At 40.3% G+C, this 22996-nt stretch overlaps 4 protein-coding genes across 4 annotated transcripts in view; 1 reads left to right on the top strand and 3 right to left on the bottom strand.

The window, feature by feature from the left end:
• Nucleotides 1–28: 28 nt before the first annotated feature.
• Nucleotides 29–5322, bottom strand: tmem59 (transmembrane protein 59). Its single transcript, XM_083890393.1, has 8 exons — nt 5128–5322; nt 4809–4914; nt 2756–2850; nt 2520–2672; nt 2355–2427; nt 1725–1836; nt 1149–1266; nt 29–710 (listed from the first exon to the last, which is right to left on the bottom strand). The coding sequence occupies exons 1-8, from the start codon at nt 5296–5298 to the stop codon at nt 564–566; spliced, it is 975 nt and encodes a 324-aa protein (XP_083746519.1). The 5' UTR covers nt 5299–5322; the 3' UTR covers nt 29–563.
• An 888-nt stretch (nt 5323–6210) lies between these two features.
• tceanc2 (transcription elongation factor A (SII) N-terminal and central domain containing 2) lies at nt 6211–9183 on the top strand (the record flags this gene model as incomplete). Its single annotated transcript, XM_083890417.1, has 4 exons — nt 6211–6309; nt 6420–6561; nt 8547–8740; nt 8995–9183. 4 exons carry the CDS (start codon nt 6211–6213, stop codon nt 9181–9183), a joined length of 624 nt encoding a protein of 207 aa, XP_083746543.1.
• Nucleotides 9184–9383: 200 nt separating this feature from the next.
• Nucleotides 9384–17016, bottom strand: cdcp2 (CUB domain containing protein 2; the record flags this gene model as incomplete). Its single annotated transcript, XM_083890243.1, has 6 exons — nt 9384–9689; nt 9775–9953; nt 10558–10911; nt 15200–15541; nt 16351–16698; nt 16950–17016. The coding sequence occupies 6 exons, from the start codon at nt 17014–17016 to the stop codon at nt 9384–9386; spliced, it is 1596 nt and encodes a 531-aa protein (XP_083746369.1).
• A 4825-nt stretch (nt 17017–21841) lies between these two features.
• Nucleotides 21842–22996, bottom strand: part of tmem236 (transmembrane protein 236) — a gene marked incomplete at both ends in the record, with an annotated part of 8099 nt that continues 6944 nt past the window's right edge. The window contains one exon of the mRNA XM_083890240.1: nt 21842–22482. Within this exon, the coding sequence (XP_083746366.1) occupies nt 21842–22482 (641 nt within the window). The remainder of the gene's footprint in view (nt 22483–22996) is intronic.

The following is a 22996-nucleotide window of genomic DNA, read 5'->3' as shown; positions in this document are numbered from 1 at the left end:
ATCTTCTGGTTGAAATAAAGAAGTCACGTCAAGTCCAACAACTTCGCTCCACTTTAATGTAGATTCATCATTATGTAGAAAACAGCAAAGTGGGGGGATCTACTGCATGTACCATCACTATTCATTAAGATCAAGAGCATAGAACTTTATTGTAAAATTCATTATAATTTAGAAATCACAGCAGTAGAATCATGAACAGAAACATTAGTACAGCCACCAAAAGTTGAGATTCTGGATGAAGCTCCTTTTCACTTCTTAGTTCATATAAACATTTCATAAAGTACACTGAGTGCTAATGCAAACTGGAGGAAAAACCCAAACTCATTTACGATACTATAATGCCTCGATTATACCAATGCACAGAGGAAAAAAAGCCACACATCACTCCAATTATAAAAGCATCAAAAGCAAGAAGAGACATATCAGTGATACAAAATGTTTTGTACCAACTCCTGTTAGGACCACAAAAAGTACAGGGCTCGTGCCAGAGGATTAAAAAAAAAAAAAAAAAAATCAACTAAAGATCATTCGTAGAGCAAAACGTCCCTCCTGTTTCGGTTCTTCTAGACGTCAGACTGACCCAAGTTCACTTTGGCGGGGAGTGGCCCAGCCTCTTCTTCTGCCCCTTTGGAAGTGATGATCAGTAAGGAGGATGCTGGATATGGAATCAGTTTTTCCTTGATGTCTCCATCACCATAGATGCTTAATTTCTGAAAGGCAATAAGACTGTCAATGAAAAAGAAGGATGCTAACCTACACCTACAAGGTGATAAACCCCACCCTCCATGTTAGTCGATAAGCAAACCAACCAAGTTCAAGTTTTTTTTTTTTTTTTAATGAAGTTTCTGTGAGTTACTTGATGCAATAAAAATGGGTTAATGGTCATGAAAGACACAGAATTTGGTGGAGATGGTGTTCAGTCAAACGTGCATTTCCCCTGCCACGCGCTAGAGCATTTGTGGACATTTTTGCTCTGCATACATCATCAGGATCAATGGTCTGATTGGCTGAGAGGTTGCGAACACCAGACTGCATCGCAATCAAACCACAATAGACCATGGGGTGGACAAATCTCAAGCACCCCAAATCTCCAAATAAACATTTCCATACCAGGATTCAGCTCGCATCACAGGCAGTGTAGCACTTACCTCAGCTGGTACATACTGGTCTACAGCAGTTGCCACAGTGGCACAGCAGATCCAGATCAGGACCAACACAGACAGGATCAGAGTTGTGCTCAGGATCCATCCTGGTAGCCAAGGGTTCCTATAAAGAAAAATATTTATCCTGTGCAGTTCCACAACAATTAAAAACTCCCAGCTGGTAATAATGTGACAAACATCCGCATGAACATCCGTCTTAGTGGTGAGGTTTCATTAAGGTGTGAACACAACCGAGATGCGCTGAAGACATGTTTCAAAAGTGGTCTAGTATGTATGAACGTGGGTCTCATCAGCCGACACCCTCTACTCTACTTTGATATGAACAATGTGACACAAGCCACAATCAATCAATCAATCCATATGATACTGCCACAGTGATGACCCATTTCATTGTAGTGCTGCATGCAAACAGAAACTGTATTTGCACACATGCATGAGAAAAATGGAAACAAAAGAACTGACAAACGAGAAAGACTGCTGTCTTGACGTGATCACACCATCAGAAAGCCACTACCTGGTCTGAATAGGATGTATGCTGAGGGTGTGCAACAACCAACTTACCTTGAAAGACAGCCAAACAAGCCATAGTCCTCATCCCCGGTCAAGTCTCGGTCCCTCTCCTGAATAAAAGGGCGTTGGTAATCTTTGTAAACTGGTCTGCTCAGCTCAGGGACTAGAAAATGAGAAATAAGAGATGAAATATTCCTAGTTATTTGCCTTGGGGCCTTAGAAGAAATAATGGATATAAGAACATCTACAACAACATGTAAAACTAAAATGTTACTTTCCCAGTGCATTCTTTTGTATGACCACTAAAGATATCAAAGCCAGCTGCATTTCCACCACTTTTGGACAAAACGAATATAATCAAGGCTCCAGCATTAGGACATGACCACTGATTTGCACCTGAAAACACCCCCCAGTTGTAATGGACACATCTTTGGTTTATATTCTTTCAACAGTTCAAAATAACAGACACAACCCTTTATTGTAAAATGGTTAATGTTGCAATTATAAGGGATTTATACAGGAGCATGTTATAGCCAAACAACGGATGTTCTTTTATAGTTTGCCTACATTCCACAGGGTCTGCAGATAATAGGATACTATGATGAATTGTCATTTGTTTATGTAGAAGATCGCCTGAAAACATCACTAGCTATTCCCTAAAATGAAGTCTTGAAGACTTACAGCTTTTTTCTTGCTCCACATTATCGTCGTTTTCAATCTCAAACAGGGAGAAAAACCTGACTTCTGGCACAGACTGTTGAAAGACAGAACAAGGTTGTCAAGTATTCTAACAGGGAGTACGTTTAAGAGACCAATCTTTGTTTATTCTTTCTCTCAGACCGATACCTGGAAAATGACAACTTTGCCATCATCAGCCTGTAGGTAGAACGTCCATGTTGAAGTGATGAAGCTGTGAGCCTGACTCATCATATCCTCCCAGAGTCCTCTGACCAGAGTCAGGGGGTAGAGCAGGTGAATCCTAGGCATCATGGCTTCCAACTGCAAGAATAAGCAGTGTTGAGTACACGCTTACATAGTGGGACACTCATACAGACAAGTGTGTGACTGTTGCATATGCATACCTGCTCCTGTCTCTGCTCTGCAAATGGAAGCTGATTGTGACAGCCCAGGTTGCATGCATACTGCTCATCGGACTGTGTGTAGGCTTCATGACAGGCTGTGGAGGTACAGAGGTTACAAGCAGAAGCTACAGGATTATTACAGTCAAAAAGACAAAAGGGTGTGAATTAGGTGGCCTAAAGATACACTGAATGTTTGTATAAGTGTAACATTGCTTTAAAAATTATTTTTATAGCATGAAGTAGGCTACACTGATGAATAAATTATTAACCAACTACTGACGTAATTTGATCATTGATTAAGCTTTGAGGGTTTTTTTTAGTCATCATCAAAACAAGGTTTCTGAATTTTCAGCTGCTTAAAAAAGGTGAATACTGTCTGCATTCTTTGTCATCGACTCCACAATATGCCTTTTATATGTACACCTTCTAAAATGGCCTTAATATTTTACTTTTCATACTTTTTTCATCTGTTCATCCACGTTCCATCGTTTATGCTCATGGCATGTGTTTTACATACAAGGCGAGGGGCATGCCACACATAGAGCCAATACACAAACCAACAAATGAGGAGGTAATGGCACAAAGACTATTTCTGGTATGCAAAGGCGTGTCCCTGACAAACATCAGACAGGGAGAACGAGATCGGTGAGCAACAAAGTAATCCATGTTGCATTCTACAGTCATAACATTAGGTGTTCCACACTGGGTCTCGATGTCATCATTAAATCTTGTGATTCTGAACGTTTGAAGCGATGTGTGGGCGAGTGAGACAGCATTTTCAAATCACAGACAGTACAATTTTGTTAATTGTCCCATTCCTATCCATAGCTCTAGTGTAGGTAGTGATGTGATGTTCTGTATCGAGGCTTCGAAGCGCATGTCGAGTAGGGGAAGGGGCGTTTCCGCAATGCGCGTATCGAGGCTTGCTTCATTTAGGGGAAGAGCTGAAAACGATGTCCGAAGCCTCGCTGCCCGGCTGTCCCACGTGACTGATTCAGGAAGTGGTTCGGAGTTTGCCACCATATAAACCCCTCAGGCTCCATTCAAAATATGGGTGTTTGATGGAGAGTTGTGGTCAGTGACAGTTTGGAGATTTAGGAGAGTGAGGCGCCTGGATGACAGCGTCAGGCAGACACGAACACAAAACGTGACAGCAGACGCAAATATTGGAGGTCCAACACTGCGTGATGGAGCCAAATATTGGAAGGCTGGGAGGACCCCCATCAATACTAGGAGAGACACAACTAGGTCCATCCCCATTTATACTAGGGATGCAACGGTATTCTGTATTTTACCGGTACACCCTGATCTGTTCAATACGCAACGGCAAACAACGGTATTTCGGTACATTTCAGTCTATCAAAATGTATTCAAATACACAGTGCTACATGATACATGATCTGGAAATTTCCCCACTGCGGGACGAATAAAGGACTATCTTATCTTATTAGATCCACTCAGGAGCAGAGACATGACTAAGCTGCTCTGCTTATGCCGCCTTCAGCGTTAATCGGCACGAGGGAACGAGACTCTGAAAAAAGGAAGTTTGAAGCAGCACCTTCTTTGTATAAGTCCACTGTGTGAGATCATTTAGGATTCAGCGTAGACTAAGATGAGAATGAGAAAATGAATGTCAACAAACAAACCGCGGTGTGCAAGCATCTGTTACGCAGTGCAAGTTGTTTTGAAGTGATATATATATATATATATATATATATATATATATATATATATATATATATATATATATATATATATATATGTGTGTGTGTGTGTGTGTGTGTGTGTGTGTGTGTGTGTGTGTGTGTACATACGTAGTATACTGCCATCACTACAATATACATGTTTAGCATACTTCTTTATTTTGCCGACAGTTTTATTCATAGGGTTTCTGCAAAATGCCACACACTTCAAATTCATGCCAATTGATATGTATGCGGTGTCCAGTAGATGTCCTACCAGAGCAAATGAAGCTTCGCACTGGAGTGAACCAATTCAATGCTTCATGAAGCTTCATGAGATAAAGAGGTGAAGGGGTGAATGGATAACTCACTGGATTCGCACGATGATTTGGTTTTGTTCAGGTCATCGCCGTCACGAACAAACTGACAAATGGAGAAGAGACGGCAGCCTCTCTGACAGGCGTACAGTTCCTCTTCCTGCAAAAACAAAGCAGAGGGGTAAACGACGCTGAAAGTCGACGCACTTTTGAGTTGTGCCAAAACCCCTCGTCGGAGACAACCTTCAATTCCACAGAGTTTGGAAACAGAGTGGGAGATATGAAGTCTGCTTTACCTTTGCTAAGTTAGCAGACGTTGATAAGCTTAAGCTAACGCTATCAGACACTGTTTTCCTCTACGATGAGCACTCACCCGCGGATACGTGTGCAAACTGTAGGTCATTTCACATGATTTGTGGCAGGAGACGGTGCTTCCCAAAACACTGTCGAACACTTCTGAGGACGCCGATGAGCGCGACAGCACCACGAAGAGCACCACAAAGCAGACGGAGCCGGACAGCGTCCCCATTTTGTCCTCGAACATCTAAACAAACACACACACAGCTTCTCTTCCTCGTCTTTAAGCGCTCTGTAATCTCGCGAGATTGCTCACATGTCTTTTGATATGTTCAAGTGTTCCTCGTAAAGTCATCCACCAGCCCTTAATTCCTCTTCTTCTTCCTCTTTGTAGTATCTTGGATCCACGAAGAGACACGCGCTCCAGTATCTGGCACCGTTTATTCAAGCACGTTACTCTTATTATCATCATAAAAGGGATCAAAGTCAACTTTTTTTTTAAAGCAAATTAATGTAATGATGTTACACTCTTATACTGTATAATATATGCATCTAAAAAGTAAACAAACTGTACTGCCTGTGTTGGCCTTTATTGGGATTTAAAAGATAATAATAAATTATTAATATATATAAATAAATAATAAACGCTTCAGTAAAATAAAACCTCGTGAATTAATTCTAGACATTTTGAGGCAGAAACCACAATTCCAGTCTCTGGATGGGGCTGCAATTAAACGTTTTCTTAATAATATTTAAATGTTTTAAATTATTATTCTAAATGCTTAAATGCCTATTTTATTTTAAACATGTGCACTTCCACAGCTCCCCCATCATGTGGATTTGCCCACAGTGCATTATGTAATTTCCGACAGCACTAAACGCACCATTGGTTTCTACTGTTGACCGAGCTGAGTTGCTACTTGCTACTTGATCCACCAAATAAAGATACGAACGATCACATTTCCCTCTACAAAAGCAACGTTTTATTGGACGGTTACGGGCAAATGCGTCTGTTAATGCTAGCGATAGCGTATTTATCTTGAATTTGATATGGCAGTATGATATGTAACGTTTTAAACCTGGCAACTGCTAACAGTGGTTAGCATTGGCATCTAAAGTGAATTGCTAAAACCAAGCACCTCTGCCTTTGTGGCTGAAGATGGACAAGTTTGTGGTGCGGGTTCCGAGGTTTAAAACTCATCCAAAACCTAAAAGCAATGAAAGGGTTCTCAAACAAACTACAATTGAATCTCTGCGGGTAAGCTATGAGTTTTCTAAGTGAATGAACAGGCGACACAGTGTGGCACATTCATTTACTATATGTTAAATATAAGTAAAATATATGTTGTTGTTTGTTTGTATTTACAGAGGGTGGTCGTGATTGAGGACATCCTGCGCTTCAGGTCCATACTGGAGCTGCCAGAGCAGAGCAAGGACAGCCTGCTGATGGCGCTGTCAGAGCTGAGCAACAAGATCCCATCCAGGGAGGTGCTCAAGTCCACAAAGATAGGTAGATGAACTCCTAGACTACGTTTACACTAGCTGGATATTTTTTTTAAATAACTTCGTGCACACATCATTGAGTGAGTGACAGCGCAAACGAGATTCATGTCCTCAGCCACAGTTCTCCAGTTCTCTATGTCAGTTCGTTCGCGAGATTCACGTCCACAGCCACAGTTCAGTTCTCTGTGTGTCAGTTCGTTCGCGAGATTCACGTCCACAACCACAGTTCAGTTCTCTCTGTCTCAGTTCGTTCATTCGTTCGCAAATCATGACTGAGTCAGTGACTGACAGCACGAACGAATCATAGCAGCACGGTAGACACAGTTCTTCTTACTAGTCACTCCCTCCCCGCTCGGCACACGTTGGCTGGCGTCGTTTGCCGAAGATTCACAAGTGAGTGACGGCGTCGGCGAACGACTTCACGAGTGATTTACAGAACGTGACAGTTCTACTCCCGGCCGCCACGATCGTTGCTGAGCTCAATTGAACTAAGAAAAGAACGAATCAATTCATGAAGTGATCCCAGTCAGTTCGTTCACTCAATTTCGAACGAATCGCTCATGACCGACACAACACTAATGTATGGACGTAACTATACAAGTGACAGAGTGACAGCAGCGATGATCGTGACATCCTAAAATTGTCACGCCACTCCTTCGAGAAAATAACCTCATTCTCAAAGATCTCCCACCAGACAGCAGTCCGCCCAGGTCGGAACCAAAACCGGCGATGCAGACGCCTGCTTATTGAGCTTTCAGAGTCACATGGCTATGGCTATGGCTATGATTCGATTAAAAATAGATTTTCAATTCATCTCTTCACCCTATGACTGCCCAATTTGTCTATCTTTTTGATAATAGATAGACAAATTGGTGGCAAGGTGGCATTCATTCATCGACTGCATGTTTGTTTGAATGCATCTTGAAGCTGCTCCTCTAATTTCAAAATACTGTAGATCCCGCAGAAGTAAGTACATTTTCTTTGAATGCATCTTTTTTTTTTCTCAACACGCTGTGAACACTGCATTACTTTCACTAGCTCTCATGCAGTGGAGTTCAGAATATTTGAACATTTCTTGATTTTAGAATACCACTGAATATTCAAATAGCTTTGTCCATCCTTAGTATTTATTAAAGTTTTAAATACAGCTTGAAAGTGCAGATTATTTCTCTTAATATTCTGTACTATCTGCACCAGTGTTATGTTGATCTATTGCATCTACAGATGACTGACACATTGCATTATTGGTGTAAAAAAAACAAATGGTCAATTTACATTTAAGGGCCGTAACTAAAGGCTATTATCATTATCGATTAATCACATGTTTATTTTCTTAATTAATTAAATAGCAGTTTTTCCATGAAATGCAGACCATGATTTAAAACGTCAAACAGTGTTCCCCAAACCTTGAAATTACCAAACATGTTTTGTTGTCCACAGACCAAAGAGACTCACATACAGTATTTGTGTCCAAGAAGCTAAAATCTGTTTTTATTTTATAAAAACTAGCTCAAACAGATTCATCCATGATCAATATGGATAGCTATTTTGGAAATGAATTGTTCCCACCCTAATGTACATGTACATGTACATTTACATGGACAGCAATACTTTCCACCCAATTAGCACCATGGTCTAAATATGGTACTGCAATTTTAAAAGCATTTTTGAAATACCTTGACCCAGTGTTTTTATGACAGAAAAAGCTATAATTAGATTACAAAATTCCACTATGGATGCAATATCTTGCAGTGTATTGTACTTTGCACAGCAGTGGGCATAATGTTGATGTGAGAGATTATGTTTAAAATCAATCTTCATTTAAGTGATAGAATGATTATTAAATCTGTAAAGTTAAACAAATATAAGCAAATATTGATTAGAAAACAGCAGGATTATAGCGAACAACAAAAGTGTGTTTGCCTCATACTTGCAGGAGCCATTTTCATATTTATGCAGTTAAGCCCACAATAAAAACCTGTCTCTTCTAAGGTCACACCGTTAACAAAATGCGAAAGCATCTGGACCCGGAGGTGAGTTCAATGGCAGCAAAGGTGTACACTGACTGGAGGACATTCATCCAGGAGAATTCCAATAAGCCATCTATTGAAGTGCGCTCAGACAAACAATCTGAGGGACTCCGGAGCAACGCTAGAAGACTAATGTCTGAGGTCCTGGAAGTCAAGGTGAGAAAGACGAGCTCAGTGAAGTGCACCGTTCTCATTCTCCTGATACCACTGCTCATTTATATACCTTAGTTGTGAAATTTCAAAAATGTAATAGAGATTCCTTAATATGTGGCCATCTATATGAATACATCCTCTTTTTAGAGGGCATTTGATATATTGAAACTGCTATTTGGTCAGTGGCAGATGTTCCTAAAGTTGCATATGAATGCTGAGTAATGTATGGTTTTGCTTCTGATGTCTCCAACTTGCAGGAGGATTCAGGTCTCACAGAAGTCATTGAGAGAGAGGTGTTTCACCAGAGCTCCCGTTTAGTCAGCGGTTCATACAGACGGACTGTTAGAGCACTGGTTTTTGCCTTCAAACACAACCCTGACATCAGAAGTCAAGTGAAAGACAACACACTGTCAGTCAACCAAGTGGTTTCTAAATACAAGAAATAGCTGAAGATTGTATACATTTTTAGGTGTTTTTAATTGTATTTTCTGTAAAGGAGAACATCAGTCACCCTGCACTGTGTTCAACTGTGGAATTCATTTCTGTGTGTGCTGTAATCATGCCTTTTTTTTTATTGATAGACAGTTTGCTTTTAAACATTTTTTTATACAAAATAAAATGTTAACTATGACAACAGATTTGTGTGCTACAACAACACCAGCCAAACAATGGCTATGACCATGAGAATAACAGCCAGAACACAGATGCTAATGAAGACGATATCACTCAGATCGTGAGGCTCAGTTCTCTGCTCCACTGTGTTGCTGCCACTTTCACTGTCAGTTTGCTGGGCCTGCTCCTGCAGGCGACGCTCCACGGCAGTGATGAGGGACACTGATGCTATCTTCCGCAGGGCGTCGCACTGCAACTTATATTCTTGTACGTTCTGCTGCTTCCCGTCGGAGAAATCAATGTAGAGTTTGTTCACCAGCATGGTGATGTTCCGATGTTTCTGTAAGTAATTGCAGTATTAACTCAAGTGAGTGTCTGACACAATCGCTGCCTATGATGCTGTTAATATGTAACTGGCTCGTCACCTGGCTCGCTGTACCACAGTTGACAAACTGAGCGAGTATCTTATACGAGGTGGCCGTTAACTGGGCTGCACAGGTTGGGTTTCCCAGATAGATACTCTCACGGTCCAGTTGAGGTAAGGACTGCTGGGGTATCAAAATGGTGAATTCCGACCTCGTACAGCTAACGTTTACAGGTACCACTTTTGCAGAGGAAAAAAAACAGTTGGCTTTTTAGGAGCAATACGCTGTGTGAAGGAATGTCATAGGAAAGAGGTGTTAAAGTATAAAACAGTTTTTTCTTTCTTTACCTCCACCAAGAAGGTTGTGGTTTAATTTGCATGGTTATCTATGCTTGTGTGTGAACACGAGCAGATAATCTACTTTGGCAGCATTCGTTGTTGGAGTATAAACCAGCGTCTTTGTGGACTCTCCGTAACACGTCACAAGGCAAAAAGTTTTCAAATTACTTCAGTAACAAAAAAATCAGTTTACATGTGCACGGAAGACCTAATTGCATTGGAAAAAAAAGAAAAAACTCAGTTTTAATGATATCCAGCTAAATGTGACATGTTCTTCCAAATCTAATCCAGATTATGGATTTTGTGGCAATTTAAATTTAACACGGTTCAGGATGAATTTTGTCACGCTGTAAGATGGTAATAGCTATAAGCAGGTACAGTTCTATATTGATCCATAAAGTTTTCTGGATCCAGATGATTCAAATGTTAATATTCCACCTATATGTAAAATAAAGTGTTTAAACCTTGGCGGAGGTCTTGTTTTGGAAACAAATCAGACATTTACCTCCAAGATAAGATGCACTGAACCCTCTGTGAGCTTCATTTCTGTCTGTGTTAAGTACCACCAGCAGCTTGTTGCCCTTTGAGACAAGGGAGGACGGTTGCTCTCTGCCACACCAGCGTCCCAGCAGGGTGTCCGTCTGACTGCCCCCGTCATGAACCGCCACATAGTCGTAGTCGCACTCGCCTGACAGGCTGTTGCGGTCCTCCAAGTCCATCATGGGGAAGAAGAGTTTGATGCGATATCCAGCTGCGAGAGTGATGCTCCAGTGGCAGTTGATGTTGTTGGGATAGATGCTGGGGAAATGTGGGCTGCTGAAGTTGCCACTTACAGCTGACAGGATTTGCTGGCACTCGCCTGTTAAAGTACAGTGTTTTGGACATGTTAGCCAACGCTGTATTGCAATAGTCTTTTTCTTAGTTTGTTCACTTCTGTTCTTGCCAAAAGGTGGTTGAGAAGATCAATACTTTTGGCTGTGTATAAAGGGGAAGTAACAGCCACCATCCAATTAGCTTAGGTTAGCACAGATTGGCATTGGCAAAACACTGTCCTGTTGGCAGTGTCTAGCCAAGTTCTAATGAGACAGCAAACTGATGCCTTATCACTTTAAACAAATTCTTCAAGAGTATTTAATTTTTTTGTATATGTGTAGCCACATAGCCATGGCAAAACCGGTCACAAGTCTAACGAGGGACATTTTGAGTTATTTACAGATTCTGAAAGTGTGATTTCTAAGCTTTCCAACAACGTCCAACACATGCAAATCAGATAATATTTGAAGATGTGGTCATTTGAATGTAGGCACTGATCAAACTGCTTTAGGGAGAAATTTAGCCTCAAAGATATACACCTTCTGGGAGCCAAGAGACAGAATCATCAAATTTACATAGAACAACCCCCTCCTGGTCTAAAGCTGTCAGTGAAACCACACCTCTCTGTATGAGCACAGATACTATTGTTGTGAGCTACACTGCTACACAGAACAATACATATACAATACATTAAAAACTGGACATAATATCCTCTTAAGATTTGAAATGAAATAACTTAAAAATTATAGGGGCGTGGCTTATTCTGTTATAATTTCTTGTCCTTATACTCGTGTTGTCATACAGTGGTATGCAAAATTTGGGCACCACTGTAAATGTTCATGATTTTCCTTTATAAATCACTCAACTCAACTCAACTTTATTTATAGAGCGCTTTAGGCAGCCATAGCTGGGACAAAGTGCTGAACAATACAATAAATAAAATATGGCACATAAAACCGAAATAAAAACAATAAATAATTAAAAACAATAATAAATATATGTATATATATATATATATATATATATGTATATATATATACATATATATATATGTATATATATATATTAAAACAATAAAACTATAAACAATAACAATGTTTAAACAATAAAAAAACAATAAAACTATAAAGAAATGTTTAAACAATGAAAAGATGAGTTTTAAAAAATGGACAGTGAAGGGGCCTGTCTAATATGTAGCGGGAGGGCGTTCCAAAGTTTGGGACCGGCAATGGAGAAGGCTCTTTCCCCTCTGAGCTTCCATTTAGACCTCGGTACCTCCAGGAGCAGCTGGTCAGCTGACCTGAGGCACCGAGCAGGAGCGTAGGGATGGAGAGGCTCAGAGAGGTAAGGTGGGGAGAGACCATTTAAAGATTTAAAAAACAAATAAAAGAATCTTAAAATGGACTCTAAAATCCACAGGCAGCCAGTGAAGGGAGGCCAGAATGGGAGTTATGTGCTCCAGTTAAGAGGCGAGCAGCAGCGTTCTGGACCAACTGGAGACATGAGAGGGAGGACTGGCTGACTCCAAGATAAAGAGCATTACAGTAATCTAGCTGAGATGGAATGAAGGCATGGATTACTGTTTCAAAGTGTTTTTGTGAGAGAAAGGGCCTCACCTTTGCCAGCCGCCTGAAGTGAAAGAACTGGATTTTACTGTTGCACCAATTTGCCGGTCCAATTTAAAATCCCTGTCCATAATAAAACCTAAGTTTGTGACTGATGGCTTCGTATACTGTTCCAAAGGGCCCAAATAAAAAGTTCAGTGACATCCATGCTTCGATGTCTTCGGGACAGTGTCACAGGGAGAGCCTGATAGCTTAATCTGGCCAACCACTTTTTCTAACGCAATCAGAGACACGGGCTCAAACGAATCAAGTACAGCTGAGCAAAGAACACTGTCAGAGGGGTCACATGCAGGTGTGGCGATGAGAGCCCTTGCTGTAGCAACCTTTTCAATGAAGAACTGCAGGAAGCTATTGCACATTTCAGGGGATTCCTCTGTGCACGCAGGCTGAGGTGAGCAAAGAACAGACTCTATGGTTTTAAATAGCACACGTGGGTTGTGAGAATTTGATTCAATAATGTTTGACAGGTGCTCTCTTCTGGTCTCTTTGACAGTGCTCTGGTAGCAGCGCCAGCAGTCTACCTGCATTCAGCAAAGAGACAAACACAGTGATATTTGAGAAGTGAAATAAAGTTTATATGATTTACAGAAAGTGAGCAAGAATTATTTAAAGCGGAACTCGACCGGAAGTTCCTATTAACGCTGTTTTTTTTGGTGTGTATCAGCGTCATTACCTTTTTTATGAAGCCCTGAAGGTTCGAAAACAAACAGTTCAGCCATTGCTGAGAACGCTGTGTTTATTGTAATCTCGGGGCTCAACGAGATCTCTGAAAATCCCGTAATAGTTACGTAAACAGCGGTTCTCCTGAACAGCAGATCGTCCTGCTCCGGGCACTAGTCCGGGCACATTCGGGTGCAACAGGACCACTCTATGTGACCTTTAAACAAAATTAAGCATGTGCATAAGTTTAGGAAAGAGAAATGTTTAAAAATAACAGCCTCTAAACCAGGGGTCAACCTTTTTGAGACTGAGAGCTACCTGAAGGGTAAATAATAATATGGAGGGCTACCATATTATATATGATATTATATATATTATGATATTATATATATATATTATAATATAATATGTACCGTATTGGCTGCCTGCGGGCTACCAGGTGCCCTCGGGCATCACGTTGGTGACCCCTGCTCTAAACGCTTCCTATAGCTTCTAATTAGAGTCTGGATTCTAGCGGAAGGTATTTTGGACCATTCTTCTTTACAAAACATCTCCAGTTCAGTCAGGTTTCATGGTTTTTGAGCATGGACAGTACGCTTTAAATGACACCTCAAATGTTCAATAATATTCAGGTCTGGGGACTGAGGTGGCCATTCCAGAACGTTGTATTTGTTCCTCTGCATGAATGCTAATGAAAGCCTTAGTAGATGTTGAGCAGTGTTTAGGGTCATTGTTGAAAGACCCAGCCCCGGCACAACTTCAACTTTGTCATCGATTCCTGGACATTGTTCTCCAGAAAATGCTGATATTGCAGACTTTCTGTAAATCATATAAACTTTAATTCACTTCTCAAATATCACTGTGTTTGTCTCCTATATGATGTATAACTGAAATTTCTTATCCAAACAACCAATGATTTATAAAGAAAAACACCAATACAGCACACATTGAAAAGCTTCACCGGAGCGTCAGCGTGATTATGTAAACAAAAGCCCCAAAATATGAGCAAAACAACAACCGACTTTGAAGAAATACAACCAGAAATGTTGTCTTACCTTTGCTGTTTATCAAAACAAGTTATTTCCACCGGAACAAAACCACTTCTAATGAAGAACTACACTTCCACATTATATGGACCTGATCTTTATTTGTATTTTCCAATTATTTAGAGTTTGACAAAAACAGCAGAATGTAAATGGCTTTGTCAAAACAATAAATTACTTTATAAAGCCACTTTATTGTTATATATCAATCTTTGATCTGCCACAATAATGTAATCATGAATTTAAATGAAAATATCTAAGTTGAGGGCTTTTCTCAGCAATTTTAGGTGAGATGAAAAATGAGATTAACTAGATTCATTTTAATCACTTGACAGCACTAGTCCTAATGAGTCGCTGTTAAAAATCACTTTTGTGTTCAGATAAAAGATCGTTTTGCTAGAAGCCACGGGTATAAAATTAACAACGTTAACATTAAGTGAGTGAGTACCAGAGAGAGAGCATTTTCATCATTTTTGTAAAAATTATCATATTATCATTGTCATCATTGAAAAATTGTTGCCAAAATGTGTTTGACATTTTGTACATTGTTAATAAACTGCAATTTATACACACAAAGTGTTAAGCACAATGCAGCCACATAACGTTCTGAAACGCACTGTGGATTATTAAAAGAAAAAACGTCCCTGTATGTGACTGAACACTATTAACCACGTTAATGAAAACTCACCCATAAGGAGATAGAGGTGCTGGCATCACGTCATCATCTCAGACAACTACTGTGTCTGTCCTGCTCTCTTTCGACCGCTGAATAATCATCTGTTTGTTGTTTTTGTGACGATGAAGTCTGCCAACATTTATACTAACACGTTAGCATAAAGATCGATACCTTAAATAAGATACCCCATTTCCCCCTACAAATCGCACCCTGGTTGTAATGCTCCATGCCAATAGTCGATTCCTGCACTTGAACCAAAAGATGGAGAACCAATGAGGTCAAATAGTCAAAGCCATTAGTGTATTCATTAAACTAATTAAACCTGTCTACCTGAGTAATAGTAGGCCTTGAATCCTCGTCCCCCGATGTTGAAGTCCGACTTGAAGACTACCAGAAGTTGGTTGGAGGTGGTGACAATGTTGGGAGGTGTATCTCCTCCACAGTATTTGCCCAGATGGCGATGGGTGACTGTCGGGCCATCAAACATGGCGATAAAGTCAAAATTGCATCCTTCGTTGTTTTCCAGCTTGAAGTCCAAGAAAACCAAAGTGACCACGCTGTTGTTGGACACGTGGATGGTCCAAGAACAGTCAGCGTTGTTGCTGTACTCCTGAGGGTAGCCCGGAGTGGAGATTACACCTGAGAGGCCCGTGAGGACTCCTCCACACATATCTGATGAGAATAGAAGACAAATTCAGATGCTCCTTCTATTCTCATGTAATGCTGCACATGATGTCAGTGGGTACAACTGAACAATAGGCATTTGCATGTAACGCTCCATGTTCTCTTCTGACTCGATTCGTTGTATATAATGTGAACTCTTTGCAATCATAACAATGTATCTTTGAAAACTAATGCTGATATTATGACCACTACTTTGGATCGGTACAACAAAATTCTGTAGTACTAAATCTATTATCATGAATAGCATGAAATGTGAAGAATGATTGACATGAAAAATAGTACAAACATCGACGGTCTCATTAATTCATTCATTAAATTTATTTACTGCTTTATCCTCCATGCGAGGGTCACGGGGGGATTGGAGCCAATCCCAGCTGACATGAGGCGAAAGGCGGAGTCACACCCTGGACAAGTCGTCAGTCCATCACAGGGCATACACCCCAGTATCTGGATAAAATGCAAACCCCACACAAAAAGGCCCTCGATTGAACTGGGATCTGAACCGGTGACCTTCTTACTGTAAGGCAACATTGCTAGCCACTTTTCCACTGTGTGATGGGCTTACTGATCTTACTGATAAAATCTAATGATTTGGGAGCACAACTCTAAGTACCCTTTAATGTCTCAACCTTTGGTTAAATCCCATCATCAGTTCAAAATGTAACTATCATATGACGGAAGCCCTTAGCTTCACCTGTACTTTGTGTGCTAATTTGCAAATGAAGCGTGCGAACATGATATCACGTTTTGAGCCGTTATCCATCTGATTCCCGTCATAATGCATCACAACAAGTTACCTTTTCTGTAGCCGACACTGAAGCCCCTGTAGACCACATGACGGTCTGAGTGAAAGATGATGGACATGACATTCCAAGAGGACGTGAACTGGGGTGGAGAGATGTCACCACAGAACGTCCCAAGGAGGTTTCCCTCATCCTCAGATATGCCGTTGTATATCTTGATGTAGTCATAAGCACAGGTGGCATGGTACTCCAGCTCAAAGAAATGGAAGGTGAGGAGGACGGATGAGCCCTCTGCCACCACAATCAGCCATGAACAGTCAGTGTTGTAGGGATACACGTCTGGGAAGTTTGGACTGGAGATATTGCCAGATGGAGCAGCCAGGATTCCTCCGCACTTGACACCTTATTATTCCCAAAAAAGAAAGAGAGACTTTTAACACCTTTAAAGGATGAAGAGACAAAATGAAGGTAATTGCCCTTTCATTGCTTACTATTTTGTTTGACTGTTACAACCTAATACAACCTCCCAAAGGGTCTTACAAACTGACAATGAACAAGTGAAGCCTAGCATCTTTTTAAAGTAGTACCTGTACAATAAAGCACTCCTCCCTAGTTGAAGCTTTGCTCCATCAAGATAACAAATAGAAACTCACCTTTTGCTGAATCAGCCTGGTCAACAACTAGTAGCAAATGAATCAGCACAGCCACCCTGAGACTCATGTTGTTATTGTTGAATCGGCTTTTGTCACAGCTCAGCTACCATAACAGCAGAGACAGAGAGACAACGGAAGCGTCACTCAGACTATACAGCCTGGAGACTTCAGCGGTGGTGTCTGCAGAGGTAATAGGACTTTGAAAAATTCATTCACAGCCTGAATGAGGAACCTGACACCTACCAAGGCCATGCTAGGCCCTCCCTGCTAAATTTTAATGACTGATATCCAATAAGCACGAGAGGCTTGTCAGGACACTGTTTGCAGAGATGCTATGCATTTTTAATAATGGCCTCTCTCTCTCCTCTCTCTCTCTCTTACACACACACACACACACACACGCACACACACACACGCACACACACACACGCGCACGCACACGCGCACGCACACGCACACACGCACACGCACACACACACACACACATTCTTGTACTTGCTGCATACTGAGGACTTTGTTGCTGACAAAGTGAGGACCAGCATTTCCACTTTATAAATCAACACAATTACAAATATCTACTTCATGAACGACATCTATAAAGAACTACTGGTTGCAGTACCATAACATGTCTGCAGGTGGAGCCCCAGAGCAAAAAGGCTGGAAAACATTTGTTTTTTTTTATTATTATTTTTTTTTTGGTCCAAAATTTTACAAAAATATGTCGACCACAATTTAAAAAAAAAAATTTGACCAAAAGATTTTGGTTCAAAATTTGACCAAAAGTTTTTGGTCCAAAATTTGACCAAAAGTTTTTGGTCCAAAATTTGACAAAAACATCATAATTATACTATGTCGACCAAAATTTTAACAAATCTTTGAAAAAAAAAATGTTGGTCTGAAATTTGACAAAAAAAAAATTGGTCCAAAATTTGACAAAAAAAAAATTGGTCCAAAATTTGACAAAAAAAATGGTCCAAAATTTGACAAAAAAATTTGGTCCAAAATTTGACAAAAAAAATTTGGTCCAAAATGTGACAAAAAAAATTTTGGGTCCAAAATTTGACATAAAAAAAGTTGGTCCAAAATTTGACAAAAAAATTGGACAAATTGAGTATAGCATGTTATAGCAACCTAAGGAAGTGATTTCAATGAAAACAAAGTGAGGACCGGCCAAAATGTCCTCACTCCGTAAAAATGACCTCACTTTGTTGGTTAAAAACCCTCACTGGTCCTCAGTATGCTGCAAGTACAAGGACACACACACACACACACACACACACACACACACACACACACACACACACACACACACACACACACACACACACACACAGATACACAATACCAGCTGTGTGGAGTTGATGAAGGAGACAGCATGGAGGATGGTCATATTTGTATATGAGTGCCATGATAGGAGGGAATATCCCAGCTACTGACATTGTGGAGTCAGTGTGCCCACTTTGCTTTTTATTGTGTAAAAAGCAGCAAAGCATGACACTTGAATGTCAACATCTTACCCCTGAGTGGGAATGAACATCGATGGAGACGAAGCACAGGCGTGTCAGATATGTGTAGAACAGGGATGCCAGGTTTACGGCCCATAGGCCGGTCCCGGCCCGACTGTACATCCCATCCAGCCCGCAGGGTGATAAGGGGAATTTTTTTTTTAAATTTCATCAAATTTTCAGAAGTGCAATTTGGTAGCTTGTTTATGTTAACATTTAAAAAACGGACCCTCGCGGCATTAATGTACCCATTGAGATAGGATATGGTAGCTTATTAATTTTGCTTATGCGTTTGTCAGATGTGTTATGAGGTTTTGTTCTTTCAGTTTAACACTGTGACTGCTTAAGGACTTTGTGGAGGAAGAGCCATGTTGCCATGTCTGCTGTATCAAAACTGCCTTTCAAGCAAACCTCCCGATTGCCTGTAAGATGTGTGGATTCTTTCCAATCTGATGCTGAGCTCAGGTAAGTGTCTACTGTGTGTGCTTATGTTACCGGCCAAATTGTATTTTTTATCTGTGTTTAATTGTGATTTGCTTTGCTGCACTGGCCGAGCTTATGTTTCTCTTCTCAAAATTGTTTCTTTTTGTTTGGCAGATGTGTTATGAGGATTTGTTCTGTTGTATGAAGAATAACTTGGGTGGCTTTCAGCCCATATGTGGTCAGAAGTAGTTGTTGCCATGTTGTTGTGTGGGTTCCCTATTGCCTCATTATACACCTGGGTCTATAATAGATGGCACTTTGTGTTGTTGTGCAGACAGAAGCCTCTTCACATTATTATTATTACCTCTAATATGCACATAATGGGAGACACAACACAGATTTTGACACAAAGGATAAGTGGTCACTTGTTGCTTTACAGTACATCACTTGAACAACGACTGCTGAGCTCATTTTTCTTGGCTTGTTGTTTCTGCTAAGCTCAGCTACTGCCAGTCACAGACTGAAATGCTTAGCCGCACAAACAGCCATTTTGTTTATCGCTATTACATGACTTTTCAAAGAGGATATTGGCTTTTCTCATCCAGTGGCTTGTGTGGTGTGAATGTAATGGTTCTCCTTGATTGCTGATGAATATGGCCTTGAGATGATTAGGTGTGATTCAGCAAGGTTCACCAGCTACAAGGGAACATTTTTAACATACTGTTGTGTCAATCTTGTTACGATTTAATATTTTGATGATCTACCTGGCACATGTCTCGCATGTATTTAATTGGCTGACATGGTTAGCTGCCAGATGTCATTGAGTCAGGTTTAATGCCTCTGGATTGGCATTCCACTGTGTCAATGCACTAGTCTCATTCAATTTAAAAAAAAAGTGTGAAATAATTCGAAACTTGTATCTTTTTATTTTTGAGTTTGAGACCCTGCTCTTTGTCCACTTTGATTTGACCAGGTTTCTTAGATGTTGTATACGTACTTTGAAAATTAAAGTTATCTTGGACACAGCTCATTCACATCATTTAACAGCGATAATCAATTGAACAATTGAATTCAAATTCTTAAAGGCGATAGACTAATTTCTAGGGCTGAGCAATACTTACCTTTCTTGCATGTCTCACAGCACTTAGTAAAAATTTGAGGAAAACACAAATGACCTCACTAGCTGCTAAATACTAACTGTAAATTCCTCGTAAGTTTCTGACGTGTGATATCATACTTTTCTCAAAGACGAAGCCATCTTTGTTAAGGTTCTGCTACTCGCTGCAACACCATCTTCGATAAGGTCACCTTGCCTCATGCGCAGTCCTTGGGAAAATCTACAAAAGACATGAAAAAATAACAGATCACTAGCCCAACATATAAAAAGTCACACTGAATTTATTTATTTAGTTTTTAATTCTATGAGCCAGTGGTAATTTAGACTTTCTGTTCCAGAAAGTCTAAATTACATTTCATGTCATTTAGCAGACACATTTATCCAAAGCGACTTACAAGGGAATTGAGTACAACCAGCCAGGGGTGGAGTTGAACTTGTGATGATGTCTCTGCACACAGGAGTAGCGGTCTTAACCACTGAGCTACTCCATACTGAAAACGTTATTTATAGAGCACAGTTTGAGACAACAAGGTAGACCAAAGTGTTGCACATGTAACCGGGTTGAAAAAATATCTTTATTTTTACTTTTGAAATGTCACCAAATCCTGATGAATATTGATAAATATATGTTTAAGATGTATTTTATTGTTTATTTGTATGCCTGAGTGTTGTATTCAGACCAAAGTGTTAATACCTGTACTGTCGCTTTAAGAGGACTTTTTTTGAGTACTTACTTGATGCGGCCCAGCCTCACCCAGACTCCAACTCATGCGGCCCCCAAGCAAATTGAGTTTGAGACCCCTGCCCTAAACCATGATGTTAAACAATCATTGTGTTCATGTCATTTGAGAGTTGTTTTTAGGCTCCCATGTTGCCACTCTTCAGAGAAGATGCAAAGAGGAGAAACATTTACAATTGGCCTCCTTAAATACCCTTTCTCATGATTGGATTTACGTTTGTATTGAGGTCAAGGGTCATTGAGGTTACCAAACCAATTTTGAATTATTGAAAAGGTATTGAAATCAATTACATGACAAGGGTGCATGAGTCCCCACCAGGTCAAGGACTCGGATACCCCTGAGCAAGGTACCCACTCCCCACTGCACCAGAAAGGGCATCAGCATAATAACCTCTGCCAAATTAACCCTACAAACTGCTGAGAAAAAAAAAAAAAATATTAAATACCTTCTGCAATTTGTTGCAAATTTCATCTGCCATTTGAGACGCCTGTGTCCCACATTCAGTAGATCAGAGATCCATTGTGCTGCTACAATTGAAGCACAGTGATCAGCGAACACATGGAATCTGAACCAGTGACCCTCAAAAATTCCAGCCAATTTTCACCGTGTATACCAAAGATGCAAGTCAGTAAATCAAAAGAATGATCCATAGAGAGGGGTAACAACTGAGTCCAGTGATAACTCATCAGTGAAGAAACACTGACGTCATTTGCTAATATAATTGGATTATGTTTACACCAGAATTGAAATAAAGGTTTTTTTATTCAATATCTTTAAAAATTGTTCAGAAATATTTTGAAAAAAAAGAGAGTAAAATTAAAAATATAGCACAAACACACAATTACAAATCAATAAATAATTCAGATATGATACAGAAACATGGGGGGGGGGGGGGTTACACTCTTATTTAGACAACAGTTTTTTTTTGTTTTAAAGAATCATGTTTGCATTTTCTTTGGCTTGGCATAGCCTTCAATTAATTTGCAGACATTACCATTCAAAACATGGTGGTCCTCGTCATGTTTCCCTGGTGCTGCACCCTACACAAAATACACCAACCTTTAAAGCATCCACAAACAAAGCAGATTGGTCACTAGCCACTCCTCTTCAAAACAAGCTCCGCCTTTTGAATATCCTCAGCCTAACCAAGAATGTAAAGTAGATGTACGTCAGAGTCACCAACGCATTCTTCATTGGGTATAAGAGAGGCGTGACATTACCAAAGATGATAATCAGAGCAACGCGTATGATAAAGAAAGGAAAGTCCTGCAGAAGAACTCCAGCAGTGGACAACAGGGAGTTGTGAGGAGTGATCATGATGCGAAGGGCAGACAGGAAGCTGACAATATAGATAGGGAAGACCCAGTGTGAGTAGAAGATTGATGGTTCTTCAGCTACTTTCAACATCTCCACAGTGTCTAACCAGAACAGAAAACTATCCAGAAACATCTCTGATCTCCCATCCCTCCTCCACAGGAAGCCTAGATGTCCAGAGTAGGAGACTGGACGTGAGGATGAGGAGTAAAGGTAAGCAGTGCTGGGTGCTCGGGAGCTGAGAGTTGATCTGCTGGGTGAGCCTGAGATGTGCTGCCATCTGCCTGAGGTGATGCCGTTTTTGGCCTCTGTGTGGCTTTGGGTCACACCGTTCTGGCCCTCATCAGGCTGCAGCTGGCTAGATACAGTGCTCACCTGTTCCAGGTGGGTGAGGATGGGGCCTGGGTAGTCAAGGTCAGGATCCAGGCTGTCGGCTGCAAAAATAATAAGAACACGCACAACAAGCTGTTACACTACAAACTACCTACGACAGGGTTAGACCTAACCTTAACTCCAGCCAACGTCAAGTTCATGGTCTTATTCACCTCCTTCCATTTGCCATCATTATAATGATATGATACTGCCATAATTAATAAGATCTGAAAATTCAATAATAATAGATTAAATACTTACTAATTAAAATGTCAGAGTCATGCCACACCTATGTGATATCATGTTACCATAAAAAAAACAAGTTCTAAACATTCAATTCTTTCGATTTTAATAAGATAGCAGTAAAACTGAACTGGTACCATTAGTATCGTTACCAGAGAAAACAACACAAATAGATAATGCAGGAGCCACACTACAGCCAGTTTACTGTGCCTGTTCTTTTACTGACTGATGAGTGATGATGGCTTCAACAAAACTCTCACCTCATAAAATCTACATTTGCTTAAGTGTGAAATAGCTTATATTATATATATATATATATATTAGGGGTGTGAC

Source organism: Microchirus variegatus (genome assembly GCF_963457635.1).
Source record: "Microchirus variegatus genome assembly, chromosome: 5".
NCBI classification, from domain to species: domain Eukaryota; kingdom Metazoa; phylum Chordata; class Actinopteri; order Pleuronectiformes; family Soleidae; genus Microchirus; species Microchirus variegatus.
This window is presented reverse-complemented; position numbering and strand designations above follow the sequence as displayed.

Bases quoted from the DNA above. Each gene is read 5' to 3' on its own strand.
- tmem59 (XM_083890393.1), bottom strand. From the start codon at position 5,298: ATGTTCGAGGACAAAATGGGGACGCTGTCCGGCTCCGTCTGCTTTGTG. The intron at 2,428-2,519 runs GTATCGGTCTGA...GTCTTTCAACAG, and splicing joins GCAAAGTTGTCATTTTCCAG to TCTGTGCCAGAAGTCAGGTT. The intron at 1,837-2,354 runs GTAAGTCTTCAA...CTCATTTTCTAG, and splicing joins TGTGGAGCAAGAAAAAAGCT to TCCCTGAGCTGAGCAGACCA.